Consider the following 12912-nt stretch of genomic DNA (forward strand, 5'->3'; position numbering starts at 1 on the left):
AAGGAATCCACGATCAATCCTCAAAAAACACAAAAAAGCACTTAACTGCCAACATCGTACATCTGTGTGAATAAGACCTCGGCAATGAATGCACCCGTATAAACACTCAAGCTTCAACCATCTGCCCCCAGTATAAAGACTGTAATTAATGCAATAACTCAGTACACAGTTCTTCAACCTTCAAACCAAGGTCTCTAACCAAGGCTTTTTTGTCTCCAGGTGAGTGAGAACGCCAAGCAGGATCTGAAGGATGGGCTGGCTCTCTACAACTCAGAAAACAACATAGGCCTGCGAAATGCCTGGAACATCATCCAGGCAGAGGTAGGCAGACCGCACACCATGCATTACATAAAATATTAGAAACATTAGCATGAATATTCAGGTTTTTACTAAAACATTCCAGCTAATGTATTTCCTGGCTTGGCTGTGGCTTTAATGCGAATCTAAAGTCCAAAATGTCAAAGCTTCGTTCCATTATTCCAGTCCTCTAAAGTGAAGGGACTAATTACAATACTTGTTACATTAAAGTTAGATTGAGGTCTCTCTGGTGACAGGAAGCATTAACTAATCTGGTGTCCGATGTGTGTGTGTGTGTCATTCACAGTGGAAGTGCTGCGGTGTGATAGCATACACCGACTGGCACGAGGCCCTGAAGGAGAAGGTAGTACCTGACCGCTGCTGCCAGGAGCATTACCAGAACTGTGGGCAGAACTCCACAAACATGTTCTGGAACAGGGTGAGTTCACTTTGGCTGTAATATGAATAGATGCAACAAATGTTTTTTTTTGTTATGCATACACTATATGACATAACTATGGCCAGATTACTGAATTTGACTACTGGGCACAAGCAGGGGCATAGGACTCTTGTTGGAAAGTCAATTAACCAGCCACAAAGAGAAACAAAATGACTACAAAGAGATGCAAACCAACTACAAAGAGACTTGAAACAACCATAAAGAGACTCAAAACGACCACAAAGACACACAGAGAAGTACAAAACGGCTACAAAGAGGAACAAAATGACTACAAAGGGACGCAAAGCAACTACTTTCAGTCGTTAATAGTCATTTTATGTCTCTGTTGATCTGGCTGATGATCACTAGTGTGTATATATAAACACACATTTGACTTTAAATAATTTAGTTGATCTAGGACACAAAGTGATATTTATAGTAGGTACAGGTCAGGATTCACAGGGGACATAAAAATCATAATCTTATATATATTTAATCTTCGGTCCATCTGTTCAGTAAAGTTAAAGCTTTCATCTTATTGCTGAATTCCGATCACGCTGGACTTGTTTCCATTATCCACGAGACAACAGCCATTTTTTTCCTGAAAAGGCTCGGAGCACAATGCTCACCAATCTCCCCCCATTACAAGTCTAATCTGCTATTTGGTCTGGCATGTGGTTTGTCAGCAGGTCCAAAGTAGGGAATTAAAAGCTGTAATATAATTGCCAAAATGAGAATAGGCAGACATTGAGCCGGCCCCACTGGGAAGCGCAGCACTAAAAGCTTTGCGTGTAATCCTGCCCAGAGGAAACGGCCACACGCTATATAGTTAAGTCCTACCTGCTGCCTCAGCATCCGCGCTCAAGACGGGGCACCACTGTGCAGCTGAAACCACCATTAAGTCCTTCACCCCATCGCCCTGCCAGTGGAGTGACCTGTGAATGAAACCCAGGTGGGAATACATTAAGAGTTAGTGCACACGTCTGTCCATATGGCCCATAAGTCTGGATATAAAAGTCATACTCATGGGTAATTCACCTTGTTTTAACACCTCACCTAGCAGTTCATTCATGCAAGGGTATATCTCACATGGAAGAGATGCATTTCCTGTGGAGAAGCGTGAACCAAACAGGCTGCAAACTGAAGTGACATGATTCCTCTGCCACACTGAATATGCACATTTCGTTAGTGGTATCTTTACAAGCTTTTGTTCCATTTTTAGGGCTGCTTCGAGAAAGTGGAGGAATGGCTGGATGACAACAAGCACCTGCTGGGAACCATAGGCATGGTCATCTTGGTAGTGCAGGTAGGAGGCTTAGTGATAAATTGTTTTTTCCTTCTTCCAATTTTTTTGTGCTTCCTTCCCATTTATTATTTCTGTTTCTTCTTTTTGTCTGGGTGCCTTTGTTTGTGTCTGCTTGTCTGGCAACATATTTGAAACAAAAAAAGAAAAAGTGTGCATCCAGTGGCCTCTGTGCCACCATCTTCTACGAGGAAGTTATGAGGCCTGCGCTCAGTGGGCGTACTGGGCACCCACACATCTTGCAATATTGACGTCACTGTCTTCTGCACCCTGATCCTGTCTGGGAGAATCAAAGCCACCTGGCTTTGTGCCAAGCATGCTGCAGTCATGTATAAGAAGTCATCACAAGATAGGACAGCGGCGATACTGAATATGGAGGAGCAGGTATAGGGTCTCAGATTAAAGGCACAGTAGGGGAGGGTGATAGATATTCCTCCTACGATACCGTTTCTCTTCTTGTCCTTAAAATCTGCTTTACATCTATCCCTCTTTGTACAGCAAGTGTCTCACTGTCGTTGCAGCACATTTCCCACTTACTTAGAGGTTGTGTTCTAAAAGTGTCTGCAGACTGAACAAAGTGTACTTTTCCCTCGCCTTTGCTTAAATTTGACTGCTGGAGTGTTTTTGCAGTTTTCTGCTTTTTCGCTCCAGACAACCAAAGTACCAAATGTACAGATGTTAGCGAGCTAGCAATGCACCAACCGTGCGTGTACAGAGAGTCTGTACTGTGTTCGTGTGACAGCTCAGAACCCGTCAGGAACTCTTTCTGTAATCTTCCTCCAGTCTCTCTCCCTTCTTCCTGCAGTCACTGTTTGAACCTACGTACGTATGAAATGGAATCATAAAGCCCTGGGATAAGTGTGAAGTTTTCGCTCAAGTTGACTTAAGGTTTGGATCCAGAAACAGCCAGCTGGGGGCGGTCTGTCTATATGTGCCACCCCCTGTGATAGACTGGCAACCTGTCAAGGGTAATGTAAACTGGGATGGCCTCCTACGTCCCGATAGATGGATGCATGGATGGACGGACGGGCCTTTAATTCAGTTCACGGTGCCTTGAGCAAATCTTTTCGCACCCTCTTGACTTTGTATGCAGTCACACTTTGTCTAAAACTCACTTTGCGTTCAGTCTGAACACACTTTAAGAGCTCTGCAGAACTTAATGGGATAGTTCGGGTGTTTTGAAATGGGGCTGTGTGAGGTACTTTTCCATAATATTTGTATCACTTACAGTAGATGACGGGCAGTGTGCCCAAAGCATCGAGAAACAGACAGGAGCACCGGAGCAAAGCAATACAGTCCTGTGGACGGGTACGGAAGAAAGATGTATTTTAGCCACCTAAAAGAAAGGCTCCCCTAAAAAAAAATTATATACGTTTAAGTGTACGCTGTATTTAGAATAAATTCCGACAGTGAACTGAAAGTGAAACGTGTCTATACTGTTTTCTGTCATCTGAGCCTGCTGGCTTTTTGAGAGAGCATCGATAAGTTTCGCTTTCAGTTCAGTTCCCCGTCGGAAAAGGAGAAGGAAAGGGTGGTCTGACGGCAAGATAAAGCGGTGAAAATATTCTAAATATAGCGTACACTTAAGCGGATATCTTTATTTTTAGGGGGCTAAAATACATTTTTTTCTGCCATTACGTCCACAGCACTGTATTGCTTTGCTTGGTGTCGGTACTCCTGTCTGTTTCTCACGCCAAACGTCATCTACTGCAAGTAATACACCTAATATGGATAAGTACATCATAACAGCCCACTTCAAAACTCCCAAAGTATCCCTTTAAGGTACCACCCCCAGGTGAAATAGCAACTTTTTAGTGAGTACCCGAGTACAGGAGGGCATTGGATCAAGCTTTACAAAAAAAGCTATCTGTGCCTGCACTTATTTCTCAGATCCGTGTAATCTTTTCTTGATATTCTTGGCTACATTTCGCCTAGCAATTCTTATATTTCACTCCTTCAGCTCCTACTTTAGCACTTACAAAAGGTTGTTTTGTCTGCTTGAGTGATGATCAAGTCTCTTGCTTCATGTACGTCATGATTTTATTTATTCAGTTTTCTTCCATTTTTTGTCGTCACATTTTGGTTTCATCAGAACATCAGCTTTTCCAAGTGTTTTCCAGCTTTTCTAAGTGTTTTTTGTGACATGTCGACCGTTTTTTTTGAATTTGCCAAATTGAAAAATGCGCATGAAAACGGTTTGAATGAAAATGCACTTAAAATTCCTGTTTATGCAATGCATCCCCCCGTGCACTCTGCTTATTTCTTTTTTCCGTTCTCATGCTCTCAACATACCCTCTTGCTTTATTCTCCCTGACTTCGCTCTTCAGTTTGCCAAACCATGAATCCATGGTTCGTTCAGATCAAGGTGGCCTCAGTGAGATTCCTCACATTTCAAATGACCTTAGGGGGAAGATGTTGCTGCTTGAGCTCCTGTTAAAGTTCAAGACTTCACTGTGAGAAAGTCGGCATTAATGTATATATCGGCCAACTTCAGATCACTATGTATTCATGACGGGATCAAACTCTCCTTAGATGCTCAGATGCATTCCTTCTAACTCGCCAACTCTCTTCTCTCTGTCTGACACTATCTCCTGCCCGTCTGTTCATTCTTCTGCAAACACACACAGCATGCACATGCAGAACAGTGACAAATATTGGCGCTGTTTGGCTGACTGATAAAGTGTTCTGGCAGAATTAAACCTCACAACATCGACTCGACTGACATTAATTTTAATGATGTCTCTCCCACTCTGTACACACACTCTCCTCACACGGAGTCGGATGAGGTGGGAGAGAGGAAGAACAGACCTTGAGCTGTCAGATTAGCAGACTCCAAGGCAAGTTGGGGGAGACATGATGGAGATGAGCATCATGAAAAGCTGATGCCCCACAAGCCTGCAACGTTACATAATAGCCAGAGGCGCGGAGAACTGGCTTATGAATGATTTAGACGAGCAGCATATATAACAGACTTTGGCGAAAGCCTATATGTATAACTTCATCCACAATGGTGTCAGAAATCTCAGCCGTATTTTTTATATTCTTAAGCAGGGACGGATGTTGGAGCTTTGAAGAGTCCTGAAGGAGCAACTGTCATGCTGTCTCATTCACACTGAATGAAGCAGCCAGCAAAAATGCTCTGGATGTCAACGCTGCACAGATGAGCCACATGTAAATAATTGAGTTGCTTTTTTCATTGGCTCGAACTCCCTCTTAGCTGGATGTTTACCTCGAATGGCACTTCATGTTTTTGATTGGCAGCGGCTTAAGGTAGCATTTTCTCTGAAGCAGCCCTGCGAATTAGGCTTTGACTGAAACTAAAGGAAGAGAATCAGCAGCTTTCCCAGGCTAATCACATCCCGTAGGAATCCCCCGGTGGAGGCTGTTTGCAGGAAGTCCACGTTGCCTTTTCAGTAAAGACTATGCACCATACAGTACTTTCCCTGCCATCCGAACTTTGCCAGATAATGGTTTTAGGATCAGCCTTGTGACTGTGTTTGATGTAGAAGTATCAGGGGTAATGGAAACTTCAAAGGAGATAGCTGGCTACTTTGATTCAGTGGCATCTCAATTTACTTCATTGACTTAATGCTTGTGCACGCTTTACATTTCTTCCATCACAAAGATTCCAGAGCTCTCGTTTGAAGGGCGTCCGAGAAAACGAGGGGAGAGTGAGCGAAAATGTGCTCGCGCTTCAACCAAAGGATTCACAGTGCATCAAAAACCCCATTGCGGCCGAGGGCATCGACATCAAAAAGACCACACATGCACATACACTATACATGCAGACACACATTGACTATCTTCTTCTCCTCTCCTCTCTCACAGCTCCTGGGCATGGCGTTCTCCATGACGCTGTTCCACCACATCCACAGAACAGGGAAGAAGTACGATGCTTAGCCTTGAGGGGAGGCACCCAATGGAGAGGAGCCCCACTGCCTGATGGGATAAGACTCTGATTTAAACACCCCTCACTTTACAAACCCCCCCAACCCCACCCCCCGTCCCAGACCTTCTGTACAGATTCCAGCTGTGTCCCCGCTCCGTTCTGCTCTCACCATTCATTTTGCCAAAGAGTAACACAACTGGAAGAGAAGGGACACCTACTTTTGGCAAGGAAGAGAATCCCATTGGTTGTCGCTCCTCTTGAGTACATTTCTATTTTTATTTTATTGTCTCTTTTTTCTTTTTTTTTTTTGCCTTGGACTAACAATTTGCTGGAAGGAAGGACGGACTTTGAGACAATGAAGACTTTACTAATGCCCACACACCCCACTCCCAGGCAAAGAGAACACATGAAACTGATAATACCCTCCACCTCTTGTGGAGTTTCTTTTTCCTCATGTCGATTCAAGTCCCCCTTTTCACTTGTAAATGAAAAAAGTTCCAACACGGCATGCTAGTTTTCTACTTTACTGATTTACCTTTGTCCTTGAAATGTCAAACGTCTCCATTTTTCCTGTTTTTTCTTTTTGTACGTCAATGACGCTCCTGTGGAATGTAAGTGTTGAACAGATCAGTGCAATGAGCTCTCAGATATGTGTGTGTGTGTGTGTGTTTGTGTGTGCGTGTGTGTGTGTGGGGTTGGATTTGACGTGATGCTGCTGCGGATAGGCACAGACAAGTGGGGATGGTGTTTAATGTAATTCATATTTTTATTTCATTCAGCTATAGAGAGCTTTGGGAAAAAGTGAGCGTGATGGAGGAACGTCATGTTAGCGTGAGAAATCATCAGTGGATTTATTTTACACCAAATTCTGCAGTATCCTCTGAATAATAAATTGTAAATGCACAAATCTGCCTGTGAACACACACTCACAGACACACTTTGTACTGACACACGGCAGCAGTATTCCCATTCCCTATGAGACAATACAAATGGTGTAAGATGGCTGTTTATTAGCGCTCCACCAGGACTGTCAAGTGAAGAGATCTGGGTGATGTAGTTCCCCCTTGGAGAATACAGACTGAAACGTGTGTGTGCAGTTGTGTTTTATCACATTGTCCTTGCTGCAGAGGAAAAAAAAAATACCAGCCATAGAAACACGGAGCAAAGCAAGGGAAGGGGGGGCAAAAACAGAGCAGACATGATGTCTTCCCGCTACCATCAATTGTGTTGGCGGAGGCGGCTAGAGACCATCTCTCCTGTATTCTTAAGATCTCATCCATTTGCTCTGCCTTCCTCTCACTCTTCCTCTCTCTGGCTGTCAACTCTCCCCTCTCCCCTGCCTCCATTTTTCCTTTTTTCACCCCAATTTCTTACCGCATGTAAGGAAAAGCAATGAGCTTCATCCTCCATACGTACACACAATATCTCTGCTGACATTCCTACTCATCGCACAGTTACTCTGGTTTGCAACTTCACTGATTTTACATAAGCTTCCTTTTCTTGCAGCCACAGTGTGGAGGGGGTGGCGGCGGCAGTGTAGGAGGATCAAAGCTGAGACAGATAGGTATGGCAACATGCCCTATAGGACATGTCTGTTTATGTCTGTTTACTGCTGATTCGCCACAGGAGGCCTGAGCATCAGCCTGACTCCCTTAAGACTGAGCACAATCTATATGTGCTGTGGCGACTTTAAAGAAAATGCCCTCCAGTGTGTCTGCTCCAGGCCTTCACATCTTCTCTGAGCATGTGAGAGGCGGAGGTGTAAAAAGACTATTGTTAAAGGATGATTTTCAGTTTCAGCCGCCATTTGGTTATGATTGTTGTCGCCAGCTTTGATAACATTGTACTCACCAAGTAAATGCAATACAACATTTCAACAATGGGGCAAGAAACAGTAGCAGTCAGACGATCAGAGAGGTTTTGAACAGGCCAATAGTTTAACCAGATTAACTACCATTTTATTCATATTACTACTCAGCAATAATCCATTGATAAACTGGAAAACTGTGTCCACACGTGTACAGCAACAGGTTGAAGTTGAACCGGAAAGTCAGTCTGTAAACTCTGATGGACACAACAGACGGTTTAAGTAATAATTTTACTGTTCACCTTTAGTTTCTCTTCCAAATAAAATTTGGCTAATCTGGGAGTTGTTTAAAAAACCTGTATGATCGTCTGACTGCTCCTGTTCCTTACGCTGATCATCAGATTGAATATTCCATTCTTCACGGAAGACAGTTTGGCCTATTGCCATGTTGCTTCATTTCAATACCCATCATGACATTGTGTTCATATTAGCCAGCCGTTCTCTGTATGGGAAGGCGGGGTGTTATTCTGCCTTCAATCAACAGTGACTTGCCTATCTGATGTGACAATGTCATTTCCACACAAACGCGGGTTACGAGGACCCGCTGCCGTCTCCGGCAACGGTCGACAAAATATGCTGATGCAAAAGCCCCGCACACCCACCCAGGTGTTTTCAATTACCCTGGCTGATTAGATCCATCCATTGTGGGGAAATTTGGAGGGCACTGTGTGGTGCATAAATTTCACACAATTCGTTATACTGAAAAGGCAGGATGGTTAAAAATGAATTGAAGTGATTTTCGGACACAGCCTGTTTTTCTGGCTCTGGCACAGATAGACGTCCCCATTGCACTGATTGGCTGGCTTGTTCCTCCAACGACCAAAAAACACCTGTCAGTAGAGTGGTGCAGGGATGGAATATTTTTGTAGGCCAACCAGGAAGTTAGCATCGCCCTGGTTCCCTCGATGATGTTTAGTAGTCTCATTTAGTAACTTGTTGGCAACCACCTTTTTTTAAGATGCATAAAGGCTTCAAAATTCACGAGTGGGAAATTAATTGATGTATTTTATGTCGTAGAACAAACATTAGAATCTCTTCAGCTTGTGTTAACCACACACTTATTACAGGCATCTAACGAAAAACCCTTTCAAGAAACCCATTGACTTCCAGACGAGGAACAGGAAAGTGCTTAAATGATAATTCATTTCTTTTAGGACTCGTTCTGTAGCACTCTATGAGTACAAGACTTTTTTTTCAATTGGTCGAAAAAGATGTGACAGATGTGGGCAGCAATCCAAGAAGGCCTAGAACCAGGCTGTGTTTTTCTGGCCCCATCAGACTTCCCAGATCTCTGCAAAGAACTTATCACTGGTAGGAATGACAGCCAAAACTACAACAATAAAACCAAGTTGGATTATCAGGAGAGGTCAGGTGATCATTTGTTTAGCTGCTGTTGGAAACCGAGTAGAGAAATCATTGGACCAGAAGCATCTGCGTTCTAAATTGTAATCCAAGGTTATCGTTGACGGGAGTTTATTGCTTTGGATGAAGCCTTGGAACTCAGACACTGTGCGTTGCTGCTACATGGGCTAACATTACCCAGCAAGATTCACTCATTAGACATTCTTCCAGTCTGGCAGCCTGCATGCTCCGAGTATCACCTGAAGTCATTCTTAACGAGTTTTTTTTTATCGGTTTGATAATGATTTAATCTGAGAGACACAGTTTTAGGAAGAGGTTCGTGCATCGGGGAGCAACAGAATCTGGATGTGATGTGCAGCGACCCTGCTGGCTGTGATTCACTGCCTGCCCCCATATGCTCCGACTCTCCTTGTTGTGTCCACGGGGGGAACATGACAGCTGCTGATGTACAGCGCAGGCACGAGTGGTCACATCTCCTCTGCTTGGCTGCCTCCACAAACTCTCTACACATCCCTTATTACTGCCTCGCTCTGCAGACACCCGGCGCTACATATACAGTAGCTGGCAGCAGTGACACTGTGGAAATACAGCTGTGCTCTTTAGACGCCTGCGAGCCGCTGGGAGGTATATCCTGCACCCGGGAGGGGTTATAGGAGAAATAGCTGTATCTAGTTCTGTAAATCAGACTGCATTGTAGCCCTAACTGCAGGCAAGACCGAAAAAGATGCTGCAGAAAATGTGAGAATGGAGTGGAGTAAAAACAAATCCAATGTCTGTCTCCAAATCTGACGTCATACTTTTCAGAGAGCCAGCCTGCAAAACTCGAACTCTTTGCCCCGACTGATCCGACATCCTGACCTTTTTCTCCTCCGTGTGAACTCCCTTTCAGCTCCGCCACTGTCACCATAGATTTCGCGGGTTTTTGTCAAGAGAAAATGTTCCTTCATGTTTTTTTAGGATGCAGGGATGATTGCCGTTTTAACAAAACGCTGTTTAATTAGGTTATTTTTGTACATTGGTTGTCGCTGTTTTAATGTTTGTTTTTATACGATATGTTGTTTTTTTTTCTTGTTGTAGGCTGTTTTAAATGGCTTTTATTATTTTTATTTTTCCATTCATGACAGAGGCTCATAGTCGCTCATTGTGAGACCCTGACACCATTAAGCATTTGTTTCATAGAGGATTAGTCTTTGCGATGTTCCTCTACAAGGTGCAAAAAAAACCCGCCTTTCTGTCTTAACATTGCTACAGGCAGTTGAAGCAATTAAGTCAGAATTGATAGAGAGGGGAAATTTGGCATATAGCATCAGTTGAAGCCCACAAAAGACGTACTGCACGCTTGTCGTCGTGCTTCTCTCTATTAAGACCTGGTTTAATTAAATTAGGACGTGCTGGTATAATCTGCAGTGTGTCTTTTAAAACTGCCAGTGTAAGACCCATTATGTATTTCCTAGAGCATGATCTATTAGATGACACTGTACAACACAGAGCTCATGTCACTGCAGTATATCAGCTCCCGGATGTAAATATGCTCATTTTTACAACTGATGTAACTTACTGTTATACTTTACCTCTTGTAATCACATTGACAGTTCATTGCCATTGTGAATTGCCCTAACAACCCATGCTCTTTTGTGCTCATTTACAGACACGCAGTATCTTCCACCCATATGTTATCCATCCTCTCATGTTTTGATAGTTTTTCTGCCTCTGTGAAGCGCAGGAGTAGTGTCAATTTGATGTAAATTTGTGTTTTTTGTCAGTATGGTTTTCATATTTTATTTGCATCTTGTAGTAAGTAAGACACATTTTCTGTTTTTTTGTTGTTTTTTTGGGGGGAAGGAGTATAAAGTATTCCTTCTTATCCATGGAAGCACTCCCAGTAAGCCACGAAGCCGGTAAAGGAAGAATGCACAGGCAGTAATTGGGTTTTGTCTGCTGTGAAGAATTTTGAGACCTAGAAGCTATTTTTTTATTATTATTTTATTTTTTTGCCACCTCCGACATATTATTTCTGTAATCTCCTCCTAATCCTTCCCCCGTGCTACAGCTGAATATCTGAGCAGTGGAAATGTATGCTCTAGAAATGGTGTGTTTGATGTTGTGTTCTGCTGGGTGGCACTATCTGATACCTGCCAGCCCTGTCCTGTGGAGTTTTCTGCTACATGTGAAAGCACTCTGAATATCTATACTAGGTGGTGCACTACCTTCTCTTTATTCTCCAAATCAACTATTTTTTTAAATAAAGGAAAGAGTGTCACAAAAATCCCACGATACCGTACGCTCATTGCCTTTCATGTTTAATGACTCGATGCTCCTGATGTATTCCCTTTTTTATGTCACCGTCAATTTTTCAGGCAGCATTTAAACAGTGTTTGATGCTGAAATTTTTTGGGGGGAGTTGGAAGACAGGACTTGGCATGAAGAGCAAAGTGAAGCGGTGTCACAGCGGATCCCATGGTGTATTAAATGAAAGAGTGGCATCGCCGCCTTATAATGGCCTCTTTTTTTAAGGAATAACAAAACCTGCGGGACTGTTGTCCTAAAGACGCTGAGATGAGCTAATGGTAGTCAGCCAGTCGAGCATAGGGGTTTTTGTAAAGAACAAAAGGGAGATGATGAAAGTGGGAACCATCGCCAATTTGTCTCCACAGCATGGAGTGAGCAGCAGAGTATTTTTGTACGGAGCTTTATCCCTTTTTTAACCCAATTGTTATTAGGCCCATGTGTGATAGTGAGTGGAGTTTATTGTGCCATTCCATCCTGGCTTTTGTTTTTACATCCACTGTTCCTTCTATGCAAATATATGACCTATTTTAGCCTTTGTACAGATTATTTTGTATGAGTAACATGTACTGAAATAAAGTAAACAGAATCAACCGATGGATACTTTTTTTCCCTAATTGTTATTACAGCACTTCTTTTTTTTCCGCCCCTCATCCTCAGCAGAACTCATTACATTAACCTGAATAGGGACGGCTTTTATTCTGATGAGGCCGTTCAGTTTGTCCCCACACAGCCTCATTCGGCTTGTTAACCTGCAGTGGAGCTGATTTCTGCAGGTTGTTTCTGATGCTGTGTTCTCAATCTGTCGTGTTTCCCTGAGTAAACTCGCTATCTTTTAAACTGCACGGCGGCGAGGCTTTTTAGTCCTTTGTCATGGTGTTTTGACATGACGCAAAGACAGCATGGGTAATGGTGCTGCAGGCTTTACTTTAGCGTCACACTGTTTGTTCTTCTTTAAAACTTAGTTAGTGGAAAATGTCCTGTCTGAAGTGTAGATTTTAGTTTTAAAATGTTTGTATAAATGTAGCCTAATTAAGGTAAAAGTAAGAGTCTTTCAGATTTAGGGGAAATGCAGTGGGTTTTTTAAAGAAATTTAAGTGTAATTTTGCAGGAGCGTTACATGCCAGACTATTTCTTAACCGGGTGCAGTTAGCCCCAGTAAAACCACAACCTGTCATTTTTACAGTTTGACTTCCCACTGTTTACAAACAGAGCGTAAAAAGCAGGAGGATTTTTTGTTTTGTTTTTTTTAAAGGAATCGTTCAAAGTTTTGGGAAAAATGCTTTCTTGCTTTTCTTGCTGAGAATTGGATGAGAAGATTGATACCACTCTCAGTATGGTAAATATGAAGTTACAGTCAGCGGCTAATTCACTGAGCACAAAAACTGGACAAAACAATCTGCTACCGTCACCTCTAAAGCTCACTAAATAAAAGGTTGTATTTTGTTTGTTTGTTTAATTTGTACAAA

General features: G+C 42.8%; 1 protein-coding gene across 4 annotated transcripts in view; it reads left to right on the forward strand.

Annotated features, from left to right (window-relative positions):
- Positions 1–12036, forward strand: part of tspan9a (tetraspanin 9a) — a 209456-nt gene extending 197420 nt beyond the window's left edge. For all 4 annotated transcript variants that reach the window (XM_037768610.1, XM_037768613.1, XM_037768611.1 and 1 more), the window contains 4 exons: positions 220–321; positions 605–736; positions 1959–2042; positions 5868–12036. In XM_037768610.1, the coding sequence (XP_037624538.1) occupies positions 220–321; positions 605–736; positions 1959–2042; positions 5868–5939 (390 nt within the window). In that variant the 3' untranslated portion in view covers positions 5940–12036. The remainder of the gene's footprint in view (positions 1–219; positions 322–604; positions 737–1958; positions 2043–5867) is intronic.
- Positions 12037–12912: the final 876 nt, after the last annotated feature.

This window comes from Sebastes umbrosus, chromosome 4 (assembly GCF_015220745.1).
Source record: "Sebastes umbrosus isolate fSebUmb1 chromosome 4, fSebUmb1.pri, whole genome shotgun sequence".
Lineage (NCBI taxonomy): Eukaryota > Metazoa > Chordata > Actinopteri > Perciformes > Sebastidae > Sebastes > Sebastes umbrosus.